Genomic DNA, 17,118 nt, shown 5'->3' with positions numbered 1-17,118 from the left:
TTTTCCCTCTCTCATTATCCTTTTCAATTTTTTATTTTGTTTCCAAGTCTTTTATTTTGCGTTTGGAGAATTGTGTTGTTGTTGTTGTTTTGTTTTTGTTTTCATTTTGCTATTTAAGGTGGGTTCTTTTATTCTGTTGTATCTTATTCCACTTTTTCTATCTTGAAGCTTGCTAGCTACACATTTTGTAAATTATTGTTTTAGTGGTTATCTAACGTTTACAATATGTAGCATTCACTTATCAACGTTTAATGTTACCTGATAGTTTTCTTCTTCGTGGACAATGGAGTTAGAAATAAGTGACAACTGTTTATAATCCTGCAGATTTGCATGCTACTGTTTATTCAACAAAACTCAAATGCTTTGCTAGGCAATTTAAAATGTCTGGGAGCAGTGTGAACAGGCTTCCCTGGGTGGGGAAGGCTTCCCACTTTCGAAAAGTGCGACTAGTGAGGTAGGCACCTTTTGAGGCTTTGTTATTATTTCCCCACCAGCAGTGGTTCCTATGTGCTAGCATTTCAGCAGAGGAACCGTGGTTTAATGCTGGGGATCTTGGAATTTCTAGTAGGACCAGTTTGTTATTTGGCCCAAGTTACAGTTTCCAATTTTTAGGGAACCAACAGTTACTAGATTTACAATGCTGTTTCTTCTTTTCTGGGGTCAATGGTTGGGCATTTCAATTTCAGTAGAAACAGCCGGATTCCAAAAAGAATCAGGCCAAAGTCTAGCACAGTTCAAAGAGAACAGCCTGATTTCAAGAGTCAGGCTGAAGTGCCCACCGAGCAATTGCAAACAAAACGAGGCATTTAATCAGAAGAGGACGAAGCCTTAAAATAGACCCCGAATAGAGTCTGGAGAGCTTCAAACACAGAGCAGAAGCGCAGATTCAGAAGAAAGACTAACTGTCAAATTCCAGGGTCCGCAAGGAAGCTGGCAGCTCAGAGGGCCCTGCGGGCACCGCCCCTACTAGCTCACCAGCCCCAGAGATGCCAGGGGTGGGTCTTCTTTGGATCCCCATATGGGCCATCAAATAATGTCGAACCTAAAAATAAAAGTTATTTTACCAGCAAAAATTGGTTTACTCAGAAACGGCAAAGAATTGCCATTTTGGACAAGCGAACTACAGCAAAAGTCATAGGCAAGTCCACAAATAAAGGCGAGGAATGTGATTTTGAAAAGAAGAAGACAGTTGGGAGGGGTCATTTTGAACGAAAAGTCCATTGGGGAAAAGCCGAGTTCAGGGTGACGATGGTTTCTCATTGGCTGAGATGCTGGGAAGTCAGTTTTTTGCGGGAGACTCACTGCGTATCTTTCTCATTGAGGCGTATAATTGATGATTTTTTCCCGTGGAGGATTCTTCTGTGAGGGTCTGTCATTGACCTCGGGTCGTACTATGTGAGAGCGCCCCCTTCTGGCTCCCCAACTCGACTTTACTGACATTTCCCTTTATTAAATTTCACAGTAATAAATCGACAGTTACTTGGCTTATTTGCAATACATGGAAATCATGTTATATTTCTGTGATCAAAACTAGGAAAGGGCCAGAAACACTCTTCCCACTTAATCTTGTGAGAGCCAGTAGGTGTTAAACTGACCCTCCTCTGTTGATGCCCTGTCTTGGTATTTGATGTATTCTTTTCGATGCAAAATATTTGTAGTTTTTTCGTTTTTGTTTGGTTTTATCTATATTTTCTTATTTCTGAAGCCTTTTTAGACCTATATAACTTAAACATGCTTATTACTCCTAATGCCCCTTCTTTGCTATTTAAAAATCTCCTAGAGGTTTTTCTAATATACTTATTATTTCTTTTGTTCTGTTTGAACCTTTGAAACATATGGACACAAAATGAAACTGTGTCTGCATCTTATCTCATCAGAATTTACTGAATTACAGTCCCCGTTCCCCCTCCCCATGTGATGTGATATTCACCACGCACTAACTGGTAATATAGTTCTTGCTAAAAGTGGATTTTACATATTACATTGCTTTGTACACCTGAAACTAATAAATTTTTAAAAAGTAGGGGGGGGGGAGTGGAGTTGAAAGGGCATAAATGATCCTAGGAGAAAGTTTGGGATCCTGACTAAAGTCTGGTGGAACAAAGAATCTTTGTCGTTCCACAGATGGCCACGTCCGCCCTAAAGACCTGCCGCGAGGTCCACGCTCCAGGCTCAGCAGTGGACGCTGGGTCCTGAGGGGCAGGTCTTTCACCAACATCAGCTGGAAAACAAGCAGTGAAAACCACTAGACTGTGCTTCCTCGCTGAAGGCTTCTTGACAGACACTGGCAGGATCCAGAGCAGCCAATCCCTGCGGAGTGGGGCGGGAGCTTCCACAGGAGGTGTGAAGAGCCGGCGTCCGCTGCACTCCCACACCCCGCCTAGGACTGGGTGCTGCTCCTGACTGACAGCTAGGCTCCGCCCCATGCCCCACCCTCTTGGCTTCTGTCCGCCAATTGGCGGGCAGGACCCTATGATCGCAGCAGTGATTGGTGGCTTACGCCTGACACAGCTACATAGGCGGGTACCTCGCCCTCTGCCGCTTCTCAACTCCTGAGGGCGGGAAAGGCGCGCAGCCTGGGAGGCGGCGCTCGACAGGGTGAGCAGTGCGGCTGAAGAGCCCGGAGACTGACAGGAAAACGGGGCCTTTGCCACGTGAAACCCTTATAAACCCTTAACCCGAGACCTTCAAATTCCTGCCTCAGAGACACTCGATCCGCTCACCCTGAGAGGCTCCAAATCCTGTCAGCCTCGAAGGACCCCAAATCCCGTCACCCTGAGGGACCCCAAATCCGCTAACCTGGAGGGACCGCAAATCTCCTCGCCCAGATACACACGAAATCCCCTAATGCTTAGACCCCCAAACACCCTGAAAACCGAATCCCCCTCAGCCTGAGAAACCCCCAAACCCCTCAGCCTGAGAAACCCCCAAACCCCGCAGCCTGAGAAACCCCCAAACCCCGCAGCCTGAGAAACCCCCAAACCCCGCAGCCTGAGAAACCCCCAAACCCCGCAGCCTGAGAAACCCCCAAACCCCGCAGCCTGAGAAACCCCCAAACCCCGCAGCCTGAGAAACCCCCAAACCCCGCAGCCTGAGAAACCCCCAAACCCCGCAGCCTGAGAAACCCCCAAACCCCGCAGCCTGAGAAACCCCCAAACCCCGCAGCCTGAGAGACCCCCAAACCCCGCAGCCTGAGAAACCCTAAGTACAGCAGGCACCCGAAGACCAAATTCCGCAGCCTCAGACCCTAAATGCCCGCATCCTGGGAGCTCTGAATCTCTTCGGTGTCGAAGACCCCAACTTACCGCAGTGTCGGGAACCCGGAGCCCCTTAGTGAGACACCTCACGTTCCTCAGCCTCAAAGGCCCCACATTCTCTCCGCCGGAGCATCTACGTCTCTTCAGCCTGAAAGACCCCGACTCTTGTCCCGGGAGACCGCAAACGCATCAGCCCAAGGGACCCCACACCTCCTCCACCTGAGACCGCAAAGCCCCCCCACCTGAGGCGCCCAGTCCCTCCGCCTGGAGACCCCAAAACTTCTCAGCCCGAGAGACGCCTGGCCCTTAGAGAGCGACGCTGCTCTGTGCCCAGACTGTCCCGGAATCCCCAAAACCCTTCCGTGGGGAACATTCACTCCTCTCTCTGGAACAGCCCTGATGGCCGGCCAGACCCCATCCCAGCAGGCTGGCCTCCGAGTCTCCTTGGGGCTTCTCTGGCTCGCACCTCAGGACGCCCCGCAAACACCCGCAGCCACATCCCCCCAGATGCCTTTGCTGCCTCTCCTGAGATGGGCCCAACTACAAGGGCGCGAAAGAAACCAAGCCCAGCTCCCAGGCGGCTGGTCTGTCGTGGCTGGCGGAGCCCCTCCCGTCCCATCAATGCACCCCCAGACTTTCCCCCACGTGCTCTCATCCTTGCTGGGGTCCCCACATCCTCCTTCTCTGGACACCCTGCCCAGATGGAGAAGACAGGCCTGGCTCTGGGCATTGGTGGGGGCTGTCACCTCCTCTCAGCCCCTTCTCCCTCCACAGGCACCTTGGCCCGTACCAGCCTCTGAGCCAGAACGGGGTCCCCCTGGTGGTCCCAGCACCATGAGCCCTGGCAGGTCGTCAGAGGAGAGCCCGGAAAGAAACACAAGGAGAAGAGGGTGGAAGCCCAAGGTGAGAAGTGGGGGAGGCCAAGCCAGCCTGCAAGCGGGGTCTGTGGGAAGGATGGGGAGAGGGGCCTGGTGACAAGGAGCTGGTGCCCAGAGGACCAGACTCCCCGCCTGCACTGGTGGGCTCCCCTCGCTGTGCGTGTGCACAGAATGGGGCGCTTGGTCCTGTCTGGGACGTGGGGGAGAACGGGACACTAGCATCAGCAGCTGCTGTGTTGGGAAAGCTGGTGTTTGCTCCGTTCATCAGGGCACAGCGGAAGGGAGAGAACGTCTGCATCCTTGTTTCACAGAGACGTCCCGGAGGTCTCAGTCGACACCCTGCACACACGGGGAAGAGAAGGCCCAGCCCGAAGTGCTGACTTGTAATAAGTTACTGATGCAACCTATGATTTTCTCGAGGCCAACGATGCTTTCAGAGATATTTCCATGTACTTGTCCAAGGAACAATGGACAGCGATGGGAGACTGGGAGAAAACCCGGTACAGAAACGTGAAAAGGAACTACGAGGCGCTGCTTGCTCTAGGTAACAGGATGAGTTGGGGCTGTGAGCTTGGAAGCCCTGACACGCTGTATTACTTGGCCTCGCTCGTTCTCAGGTGCTCATCTCCCTGCCTCTCCCTTCTGTGTGCAGAGCGACCTGGGGGAGTTTTGTTCTTTTGTGTGAGGGCAGGGCTGGCACTGATGGTGCCACACTCGCAGTGCCATGTTCTAGACCCTCTCGGCCCACCCAGTCCATCCCAGTGAGTTGCTCTGGTGCTTTGTTCCTCCTTCAGGCTCTTCCCTTTCAGGACAGAGATTTTGCTTCGTTCCAGGTCTCAGAGCCTCTCGACCAGCTTTCATGTGTCAACACAGGCAGGCCATGAGACCCCAGGCAGATGACACTGAGGATTCTGATGAAGAATGGACTCCAAGGAAGCAAGGTGAGGGGCCAGGAGGACTCAGAGGTGCCGTCCTGAAACTGACCTGGGGTAGATCTGAGCTGCCTGTCAGGGGTTAAGGAAACAGTGTTTGCTTGTTCAGCAAACAAGATGCCCAGAAAAGTGTTATACAGAAAGCGACAGGTTCCTATCAGGTTCTAAAATGTGTACAATAATTATATGTTTACAGATACATGAATAAGCAGTAACTGTATCGAAATCTGAAAGTGAATAAGAAATAACAAATTCAGAATAGTTACATTCCAAGAGAAGGAGGAATATCTAGCAGGTGACTTACCTATGTCTGGGTTAGCTTTTTGTTTTTGAATTTTAAAATAGAAATAAAAAGATCTGAAGCCGTTGTGGCAGAATCCTGACATTAGGCTAAATGGTGGATGTATACATTTTCCAGTGCAATTCTTCATACTTTCCAAATGTTTACGATTTATCATTTTTAAAACAATTATTTTTGCTACACAGTGTTAATTAAAGGGCAATTGCAGAAACCTTAGTTAAACTGTAAATCCACCAAAGAGCTTTCTAACACTAATCTCATAATAGTTCAGTTATTGGATTAAATGTCCTAGATGAGGAAATGATTAAGATATTATGTAAAGATATATAATTTACTTACATATATTTTATCATAGCACATAATTTTCTTACACCAAAATGAACCCGATTTTTGTCTTGATTCTGGGGGAGGTTTTCAGACAGTTGTTTGGCCTCCCTGATGTCTCCCACATGGCCCCTTGACAACCACCATTCAATTTTGTTTCCATAAATTTGATTACTTTAGATAGCTTCCATAAGTGGAATCATGTGGTGTTTGTCTTTTTGTGTTTGGTTTATTTTACTCAGCGTAATATCCTCAGGGTTCATCCATGTTGTACCGTATGATGTGATTTCTTTCTTTGTTAAGGCTCAATAATGTTTTATTGTATGCATTTACCACATTTATCCGTTTGTCCATCGATGGACATTTAGGTTGCTTTCCCATCTTGGCTATGGTGAATAATGCTGCCATGGGGGTGCAAATATTTATTCAAGATTCTGTTTTCAATTATTTTGGATACATACCCAAAATTTGGATTGCTAGATCATATGGCAGTTCTATGTATATTTTTTTTTTAAAGGAGGGCACAGCTCACAGTGGCCCATGTGGAGACCAAACCGGTAACTTTGGTGTTATCAGCACCGCGCTCTAACAAACTGAGCTAACCAGCCACCCCGTATTTATAATTTTTTGAGGAATGTTTATACTATTTTCCATAGTGGCTGAACCATTTTGCATTCCCACTAACAATGTGTAAGGATTCTAATATCTCCACATTCCTGCCAACACTTGTTATATGACATTTCATTGTAGCTTTCATTTGCATTTCCCTTTGATTAGTGGCATTGTCTTTTCATATGCTTGTTGACGTTTATATATTTTCTTTGGAGAAATGTCTATTCAAGTCCTTTTCCCATTGTGTTAGTCAGCTCAGGCTGCCGTAATGAAATACCACCGAATGGATGACTTAGACCACAGAAATGTGCTTTCTCACAGTTATAGAGGCTGGAAATCTGAGATCAGGGTGTCAGCATGGTGAAGTTCTCTTCCTGGCTTGTAGGCAGCTTCCATCTCACTGTGCGCATGCTTCTGAAGAGAAAGAAAGAGACCATATCTCCCTTCTGATAAGGGCACCAATCCCATCATGGCAGTCCCATTCTCATGACCTCATCAAACTCTAATTACCTCCCAGAGGACCCATCGCCAAATACCATCACATGGTAGGTTAGGTTTTCAGTATATGAATGGGGGAGGGGAGACATAATTCAGTCCATAGCACCCAGTTTTAATGGGATTATTTGTTATTTTATTATTGAGTTGTAAAAGTTCTTTATATATTCTGGATATTAACCCTTCCCAGATAGATGTTTTACAAATATTTTCTCCAATTCCATATGTCATCTGTGTGGTTTGTTGATTTTTTCTTTGCTGCACAGAAGTTTGTAAGTTTAATGTAGTCCTATTTGTCTATTTTTGCTTTTGATGCTTGTGCTTTTGGTGTCATATCCAAGAAAGCATTGCCTATTTGAAGCTTTACCTCTAAGAGTTTTACAGTTTCAGGTCTTACAATTAGGTTTTTAATCTGTCTTGAGTTAATTTCTACATATATGCTGTATGACAAGGGTCCCTCTTCATTTTTTTTGTGAGTGGATATTCTGTTTTCCCAGCGCCATTTGTTGAAGAGATTATCTTTTTCTCATTGTGTAGTCTGTGCACCCTTGATGAAGATCATTTGACCATATACTCAAGAGTGTCTTTCCAGGCTCACTACTCTGTTCCATTGGCTTGTGGGTCTGTCTTTATGCCAATACTGTGCTGTTTTGAGTACTGTAGCTTTGTAGTATGTTTTGAAATCAGCAAATGTGAGGCCTCCAGCTTTGTTCTTTCTCAACATTGTTTTTTTGCATTTCAGGATGTTTTGAGATTCCTTTTTTAATTTAAGACACCTTTTCTCTTTCTGCAAAACATACCATTGGGATTTTGATAGGGATTACATTAGTGGTTGAAAAAGGGGTTCTACGGAAAGTAACTTCACAGGGTGATCTGATCATAAATTCCTAACTCGGCAAGTCATGGTGGGCAGTCACGCCTCAGTCATATAACTGTTTAGTAAAAGGCTTCTCTTTGCCTTAAGCAAGCTCTGTTTATTGTTTCTGTGCATCTACATTAACACACCTTGGAAATGCCTCTTTTCAGACACCTCTGAAGCTTAACCAACCTCAAGAAAGCACAGAATCTTGTTAGCTCTCTTGTAGTCCACTCCCCATCTTGCTTTTTCCCACCTTCAGGTAATCTTCCTTACATTCCTTCCTTAATGCTAAATGCATAAAAGAAGCTGAAAAATGTTATTCTGAAAAGTGTTTTTCTCAGTCTGTTGAGCTCTTTCTTCCAGGCATAGATTGTTGGGCTCAAATCAATTTTGATACAAACTATCTACTGTTTGGACATTGACACTTTGAATCTTTAGATTGTTTTAGGAAGTATGGACAGCTTTACAATATTAAGTATCACAATCCATAAGCATGAAATGTCTTTCCATTTACTTGTGTCTTCTTTAATTTTATGTCACCAATGTTTTATCATTTTCAGTGTGCAAGTTTTTCACCTCCTTGGTTCGATTTTTAAATGTTTATTCTTTGTTCATTTTTTAAAATGTTCCAGGTGTACAAAACAATGTAATAGACATTCACACCCCTCACAAAGTGATAACCCCCCCCAACCTACTAGCCCTCTGACATCGTATACAGCTGTTACAATTCCATTGACTCTATTCCCTATGCTGTCCTCCACATCCTGTGATCGTATATATGAAATTATAGTTGACATTCAATATTACTTAGCTTCAGCTTCAGGTGTACAGTCAGGCATCTACACCGTCCTAGGTTTATTTTATTTATTTATTTTTTGAAGATTTTACTGAGGAAGGGGAATAGGACTTTATTGGGGAACAGTGTGTACTTCCAGGACTTTTTTCCAAGTCAAGTTGTTGTCCTTTCAATCTTAGTTGTTGTCATTTCAATCTTAGTTGTGGAGGGCGCAGGTCAGCTCCAGGGCCAGTTGCCGTTGCTAGTTGCAGGGGGCAGCCACCATCCCTCAATCCAACTGGTAACCTTGTGGTTGAGAGCCCACTGGCCCATGTGGGACTCAAACCGGCAGCCTTCAGAGTTAGGAGCATGGAGCTCTAACCGCCTGAGCCACCGGGCCGGCCCCTAGGTTTATTTTTAATTAATTCTTTTCAATGCTATTATAGAAGGGATTGTTTTCTTAAGTTCCTTTTTTGGATTGTTCGTTGGTAGTGCATAGAAATACAACTGATTTTTGACTGTTGATTTTGTAGCTTGGAATTTTGCTGAATTGATTTATTAGTTCTAACAGGATTTTTTGTGGAGTCTTTAGGAATTTCTACACATAAGATCGTGTCATCTGCAAACAGATGTAATCTCACTTTTTGCTTTCCAAATTAGATGTCTCTTTGTTTCCTTTTTTGTGTAACACTATGGCTAGGACTTCTAGTACTACGTTTGTTTCATAAAATTTCCTGGGGCTCAGAGAAAAAAGGAAGAGGCTGACAACTCCATCTTTACATCAAGAGTTTATTAAGGGAACTTACACGAGACGCCTCTTGGGCTGCAGCAAGACACCATGGATGTCCTCCGTGAAGTGTGGCAGGAGCTAAGGGGTTATACAGAACAGGGCAAGATGGATGGGGGTATGGAGTGTGACCACCCCAGATAAGAGGGACATCCTCACATGCTAGCTTGGGGAAGGGTAATGGCCTGTTCCAGGAACCGGCATGAACCAGCGTAGTGGAAGGGTGGCTCAGACAGTCTCTGGGGATTCTGGGGAAGCAATCTCTGTTCTGGCCTGCATCTGACCGGACCTAGTGCGAGGGACCGACATCGGTCATCTCAGGGAACAGTCTCTCCTCCACAGTGTTGAGTAGAAATGGCAAGAGTGGGCATCCTTGCCTTGTTCTTGATCGTACAGGAAAAGCTTTCATTTTTTCACTGTAGAGCAAGATGTTATAGATGGACTTTTCATATATGACCTTTATATTGATGTAATTTCCTTCTGTTACTAGTTTGTGGAATATTTTTGTCATGAAAGGCCAATTTATTTTTTAAATAAACGTAACAGATACCTTATGAACATAGGATGAAACATAGATGAGGCTTTCTGTATTTTTAAACATTTTAAGAAAATTAGTTGATGCCCCCAATAGAAGCATAAGCCTTAATGGTACCTCAGAAACCATTTCCAATGGTTTGTACTTGTCAATCTCTGATTCAGAATTCTGTGTCCCCAGTAAGAATCTCCAGGTTTTGGAAACATTTACCAACCAAAACACTGCTTTCTCATCACCTTTTAGTCAAACCTTCTCAGGCGGACTTCAGAGTGGGACAGAGTAAACACCAGAAGGTGAGTAGTTCCCAAATCCTGTTGTCGAGAAAATGTTCCTCGTGGATCCAAATGCAGGTAAGAGAAGGAATTGCAGACTGTTCTAGGGACTGCTGCCTTCCTTTCCTGGTCTCTTCTACATAGTGTCGATATCTTCATCATTTTAATAGTGAATAACAAACAGCAACAATGCGAGCTGCCACTTGTTTTATTTTCACAATATTTCAGACTTTAAGAGTTTTACATGAATACACTTACAACAATCCTGAGGTAGGTACTATATCACCATTTATAGCTGAGGAAACTAAGGTTTCAGAGTTACAGAAATGTCTGATTATGTGTCTGAGAGCACAGTGTCAGGGGTAGTGCAATCTAATCCAAAGCTCCTTCTCTAAACCACTTACAAACTCATTAGGACATCATCATTTTACAAAATTTGCACCGTCTCATCCATACATGTTTACATCGTTCATCTGACTGACGAGCTCAACCTCGGTTCTTTCTGCCATGCTACATTGAGAGGTGCACGACAACCCTCTGACTCAGGGAAGCTTTCTGGTATGCAGGCAGTTTGTGCAGTGAGGGGTCCCAGGGGAGGGAGGATAGAGGACCCCAGCCTCAGAGCCTCCCCTTCTAAGTAAAGGACTCACCTCCTGTCCCTGAGGAGCCTCAGGGCTGATGACTAAGAAGCAACAGATAATACAACAACTTTAGGACTTCATGTCAGTCACTCACTATTCCACAGACGCTCATCCCTCTGTAAGGTCTTCATATCAGTCACTCACCATTCCACAGACATTCGTCCCTCTGTAACGACTTCATGTCAATCGCTCACTATTCCACATCCCTCTGGAACTGATTTCAAATGCTCATTCCCGTAGGTGGAAGTAACAGCTTCTTTCTCTGAGCTTAATCAGGTGACGCTCATGTAGTTTGGAATTGTTTACAATCAATGCTTCCCTCTGTACTGCGAGCTCTTTGAGAGGCTGCTCCAAACGTGATTCTTCTCAGAAGTCCCAGGCCTGTCTCAGGTCCCCTGAGGGCCCCCTGAATGTTTTCTGAATGAGTGATTTCAAATTTACAAATTAAACTAGAAGTAAGAGGGTCAATGAATGTTGAAGATAATATCTGTTAGATTTCAAACATGGAGACGGCTGAAGGGGTACGTTGATAGCAGGACTGTAATCTCACTTCCATATTGAATTAAATAGCTCACAAAAAACTTTGGTGAATGTTATTACATGTCATGGTCACTAACTCATTAAGAATGACCATGTTATGGATCAGGAAACTAAAGAGAACTACCTAGTGGTACAACCTTATTAAATCAGAATTGATGGGAACCAGTTAATCGAATTACAAACATTCTTTCCAAGATAGAGCAATTTGCAACTTTCAGCATAATTTTCTTTGTTGTCTAGATACGTATGTTTCTCCCAACCCTTTCTTTGTTCTATTCCCAATCTCTCTCACTCCTACTTTTATGGAAAAAGTTGGAAGGAAAGAGCCTTAAAGCATGGGTTCTAGCCTTGGACTCATTACCCACATAGGCCCTTTCTGTTCCCTCTAATATTCATACTCCCCAGGAACTTCCAAAGGTAGTCAAAGTAGTAATTAAAGTCATGCCTGTGAAAACACATCATAAGCCCTAAAGAATTAAACAAACACATGTTATCTCTTAATATGTGGCTCACGCATTGACGGTGACATCCAGGGCACCATCAAGGAACGAACCTAGTTTGAAGGAATTGTCAGGAACCACAAATTTGCTGAAGGAAAGTGGCTCACAGCAAACCCAGAAACCAATGTCCCCTCCTGGAGAACTCTGTACAGCACTCTAGACAAAAATCAGGTAAGAGAAAATAATTTGGAGACTTTAGTTCCTCTGAATCCTCTGGAAAGGTTGATAAGTGTGGCCGAGGTTTGTGGGGTGGACTTTGGGTAGGCCTGGGTTTAAGGTGGACTAAGCTGAGACCTCAGGTTGGCTCTGGGGCTTTGGGCAAATCTTACATATTCTGTGGGCTCCTGAAAGCTAATCTGTAAAGTGAAGATAAGGATACAAAGCTCATACATTGTTTGAAAGCATTAAATTACATTTCAAAGAATTGACACATCCAAGTTGTCCAATAAATCCATCTGTGATAACAGGGACCATACTTTCTTGGTGTTGTATGCTCGATGCCTAACACATAATGGGCCCACAGCAAATATTTTCTGAATGAGTAACTCTATGAATGAACCATTTTGTAAATAGGAAGACTGGGAAGTTAAACCTGATAATGTGAAGAGCTAGAAACTAAAATTGAATCAGCCACCTGTAGTCATTGTGGAGTCTGAGTCTCTGAACCAACAGTTAAGGGAGGACAAACAGAAAAACAGGTGACATTTTGATAGTAGATTTCGTGTTTTCTGGCAAAACAGGGACTAACATTACAGAGCCCGCCAACCTCACTCACCTTCTCTTCTCCAACTTAGGAATCAGGAGAAAGGAGATTGAAGTGAAGATGTACAGCCTACGGGAAAGAAAGGGCCATACATACCAAGAGGTCAGCGAGCCCCAGGATGACGACTACCTGTGTAAGTGACCCTCACAAGCAAGGCTGTTATGTCTTGACATGATAGTTTGGTCTGGTCATTTGGTCCCCAAATCATTCCCTTCCTCTCGTGGCCTGGAGTACAGGATTGAGGCTCAGTGATGTGACTGCCTGGCCTCTCTCTGAAGCTCTTTACGTCCAGGAACACACACTACACCTTCCCTAATCCCCGTTGCTCTTGCCTCCAGATTGTGAGAAGTGTCAGAACTTCTTCATTGACCGCTGTGCTACTCATGGGTCCCCTACATTTGTAAAGGACAGTGTGGTGGATAAGGGGCATCCCAACCGCTCAGCCCTCACTCTGCCCCCTGGGCTGAGAATCAGAGTGTCGGGCATCCCTGAGGCGGGGCTTGGAGTGTGGAACGAGGAGTCCGATCTGCCGCTGGGTCTGAACTTTGGCCCCTACGAGGGCCAGATCACAGAAGATGAAGAGGCAGCCAACAGTGGATACTCCTGGCTGGTGAGAAGCATCTACCTGTCCCCTGCCTCCTGTGGGTTGGGGGCCACACTTACATGCTGGCACGTGTATGGGGACACTACGGTTAGCTTTGTGTGCTGAGTGTAGTTTGCGTGAACATGGCACTCCAATTTAAAGACCAGAGGGTAAGCGGGAGCAAAGTGGTGCAGACGCAGCAGAGGGGCCCCTCCGTGAGGTGCTCCTGCTGAGTGGACAGATCGACTCAGACGTGTAGATGGTGAGCGAGAAGCATGTCATGTCATCACAGTTGGCAGTGGGATCCATGCAGGCTGAAAGCGCCTGGATGACAGTGGAGTAGAACAATTCTTCTACTACCTCCCCACCAAAACAAAGCCTTTAACTTCTTTCCCTGAACCTCAGATCACCAAAGGGAGAAACTGCTATGAGTATGTGGATGGAAAGGACGAATCCCAGTCCAACTGGATGAGGTAAGGCCAGTAGGTGTCTGGGTTGCAGACAGAACCCTCATCAATCACAGGCCCCTGGTCCTTCCCTTCTCATCAAGCCTCACTCAATGGTCCCCTCGATCCCCTGCTCTTGTCTCCACACAGTGCTCTTTCGTACCAAGAGACATGAAGAAAAAAGGAGATAAAATATGGTACATGTCCTCAAAATGCAACTTTCTATGCTGTACAAACTTTGGGCCCTGGAAAAACCTGGAAGGGGCAGATTCACTGGGGACCCTGGATTCATACTTTAATCTAATGAACACTTATTCAGACAGTGGGATTCCTTACATACACAGATCACACAACCCTAGTCCTTATGGAGGACTTACTGCCAACAGACGTGAAACAATTGATTTTAGAAAAATTTAACTATAATTTTGCTATTTTCAAGTTCACAGTGCAAGGGTACCCTAAAACAAGGGACCTTTGACCTGTGAGGACAGCAAAGCGCCCTAGCCTTGGTTCTAAACAGACCTGGGTCCTGCAGCCTGCAGAGCGTGAGCGAGCCAGTCTGGCCTTGGGCACCTTGGCCTCCTGACCCAACCCCTTTCCTTGAGGGGTTCTCTGCTATGGGGGATACAGAATACGAATGAGCTTTATTGTCCTGTCTTACGGTGCTGCCACAGAGACCTCCAAGGGCGGGGCAAGCTTTCTAGGCAGCACTTGGACACAGGCATCCACAGGACATTGTGCGAGGGGCTTAGATGTGGACAGAAGGTCCCCCAGGAGTGCACGGGGCAGTGGGCGACGTCAGAGCCCGAAGGCTTTCCGTATCAGGAGGGCAGCTGGACAGGGATCTGGCACGTAGTGGGAACTTAGCACCTGTGTTTTCCCTCCTTTCGCCTCTCAATCCCAGGTATGTGAACTGTGCCCGGGATGACGAAGAGCAGAACCTGGTGGCCTTTCAGTATCACAGGCAGATTTTCTACCGAACCTGCCAGGTCATCAGGCCGGGCTGTGAACTGCTGGTCTGGTACGGGGACGAGTACGGCCAGGAGCTGGGCATCAAGTGGGGCAGCAAGTGGAAGCAAGAGCTCGGGGCGGAGACAGGTGGGCAGTGCGGTTCTTCTTCAAAATGGAAAGAAAAGAAGGGGTTCTTGGAAATGCTCATGGTCCAACTCCTAGGGTACAATCCTGTCTAATGTCAGTCAAGTTTCAAATCAGTTGCTTCAGAAATGAAGGATTCATTTCATACACATTTGACTCTTAGGAACAATTTTTATATATTTTATTTTTGTTCTGATCTTTTTATCCCCCAGCTGCATTTCAGATTGAAATCCTTTCAATGGGACCTGACCCTCTGTCTTATCCAATCCAAGTCTCACTTCCCGACAAGAGATCCAGGCTCATAGGGCTCCTCAAATACCTTTTCGAATGGGAGGCTCAGATTCAGCTTTACGCAGATGCTCCCTTTAGCCACGACTCCATCCTGCCTTCCGCATTTGTGGATGTCCAGGCTGGGTGGTTCCTGACTTCACAGATCCTTTCCCCACAGAGGACGTCAATAGGGACAATTCAACCTAAGTCATCAAGAGTGTTCTTAGCTCTCAACACAGTAAAATAGCTGCAGACACTGTCTCACAGTGATAACGCTTGTTAAAAGGCAAAATTCAGACGAGTACATTTGAGGTTTTAATTGGCGTTATTCATGAGTCAGCAGAAACCCATGTAACATCTACCAGGGCGCCCCAAAGGGTTGTAAAAAATGCATGGTTTTTAGATGGAGAAGGGTGGGCAAGGGAGCGATTAGCGAAAGAAAAGATTATGCGGGGGCTGGGACAGCTTTGGGGAGAAGAGTTTTTATCCTGCAGCTTGCCTCTTCTTTCCATGGGGTGGGATGAAGAGGGTCCACAGATGACCTCACTGGTATTGACCAGAAAATTCCAGAATGGTTGATGAAGACGGTTTCTGGGAGAGGCTGAGACTGCAGTTAGATCGGGTATTAAATCTAGTGTGTTTTCATGAGCTTTTAGCATGAGTGACGCCATTTGGGGCCTGTGGGTTTTCTCTTTCACGTGACTTAGAAGATTCTTGTCTATGGGGAAGGGCCACTGCGCTGCCATCTATAAAAGGACTGAAACTGCCTCTGATGCTTCTTGGAAGTCCCCAGTGTGGGCAGTATGTAGAAAAGGCACTTGACAGGGGCTTTCTGGGTTTGTGAAGATGTAGTGCAGAACAATGGGATGAAAACAGACTGTAAAGCAACCCTTTGTGGGAGGCAGAGCTTGCCTTGTCGACACACTGAGACCGATTGGTGGGGCCGGTCTCACCAGGATACAGCACACGGCTCAGGCAGCCTTGTCAACACCTGCCCTGACCTCAACTTTCTCTTTCAGCAGGACCAGAGCCGGAGACCCATCCCTGTCCCTCCTGCTCTCTGGCCTTCTCCACTCAGAAATTCCTCAGCCAGCATGTGGGCCGCAGTCACCCCTCTCAGGTCCTTCCAGGGACATCAGCAGGGAAGCACCTCCAGTCGGAGGAACCCTGCCCAGAGGATCAGAGTCAGCAGGAGCAAGGGACTGATCCACACAGCTGGGATGACAGCGCTGACGGTCAAGAGGTCAAAGAAAGGTCCAAACCTTTGCTTAAAAGGATTAGGCAGAGGAGGATTTCAGGGGCCTTTTCAAAACCACCCAATGGTCAAATGGGGAGCTGTAGGGAGCGTGAGAAAATAGTGGAGGGAGAGCCCAGGACAGGCCAGAAAGTGCATCCGGAGCACACAGGCAAATTATCTGTGGGAGTAGGAATGTCAAGAACTGTAAGAGTCAAGCAAGGCTTTGATGATGGGTCACATCTCATTCAGCACCAGGGGACACACTCAGGGGAGAAGCCCTATGTTTGCAGGGAGTGTGGGCGAGGCTTCAGTGTAAAGTCATGTCTCATCAGACACCAGAGGACACACTCAGGGGAGAAGCCCTATGTTTGCAGGGAGTGTGGGCGAGGCTTCAGTCAGAAGCCAAATCTCATCACACACCAGAGGACACACTCAGGGGAGAAGCCCTACGTTTGCAGAGAGTGTGGGCGAGGCTTCAGTCGGAAACCACATCTCATCAGACACCAGAGGACACACTCAGGGGAGAAGCCCTATGTTTGCAGGGAGTGTGGGCGAGGCTTCAGTGTAAAGTCATGTCTCATCAGACACCAGAGGACACACTCAGGGGAGAAGCCCTATGTTTGCAGAGAGTGTGGGCGAGGCTTCAGTGTAAAGTCATGTCTCATCAGACACCAGAGGACACACTCAGGGGAGAAGCCCTATGTTTGCAGAGAGTGTGGGTGAGGCTTCAGTGTAAAGTCATGTCTCATCAGACACCAGAGGACACACTCAGGGGAGAAGCCCTATGTTTGCAGAGTGTGGGTGAGGCTTCAGTGTAAAGTCATGTCTCATCAGACACCAGAGGACACTCAGGGGAGAAGCCCTATGTTTGCAGGGAGTGTATGAGTGAGTCATTAGCATTAAATCGTTTCTCAACAGCCACAGGACAACTGTAGGCACCACATACTTGAGGGGGCTTCAGAGGGAGTCTTCAGACCCTTACCCTCCCCAAGAGTGTAATGAGTACAGAAGTAACT

At 46.4% G+C, this 17,118-nt stretch overlaps 1 protein-coding gene across 1 annotated transcript; it reads left to right on the top strand.

The window, feature by feature from the left end:
- The first annotated feature begins 4,091 nt into the window (after positions 1 to 4,091).
- Positions 4,092 to 16,233, top strand: LOC141569170 (histone-lysine N-methyltransferase PRDM7-like). Its single transcript, XM_074321375.1, is given in 11 exon segments — positions 4,092 to 4,160; positions 4,556 to 4,679; positions 4,969 to 5,076; positions 6,822 to 6,849; positions 11,742 to 11,849; positions 11,851 to 11,879; positions 12,503 to 12,604; positions 12,810 to 13,081; positions 13,460 to 13,527; positions 14,405 to 14,598; positions 15,718 to 16,233. Coding segments are annotated over 11 exon segments (1,608 nt in total). The 3' UTR covers positions 16,224 to 16,233.
- The last annotated feature ends 885 nt before the right edge of the window (positions 16,234 to 17,118 follow it).

Source organism: Rhinolophus sinicus, linkage group LG16, assembly GCF_036562045.2.
Source record: "Rhinolophus sinicus isolate RSC01 linkage group LG16, ASM3656204v1, whole genome shotgun sequence".
Lineage (NCBI taxonomy): Eukaryota > Metazoa > Chordata > Mammalia > Chiroptera > Rhinolophidae > Rhinolophus > Rhinolophus sinicus.
Note: the sequence above shows the minus strand (reverse complement) of the source record. Positions and strands in the feature narration are given on the sequence as shown.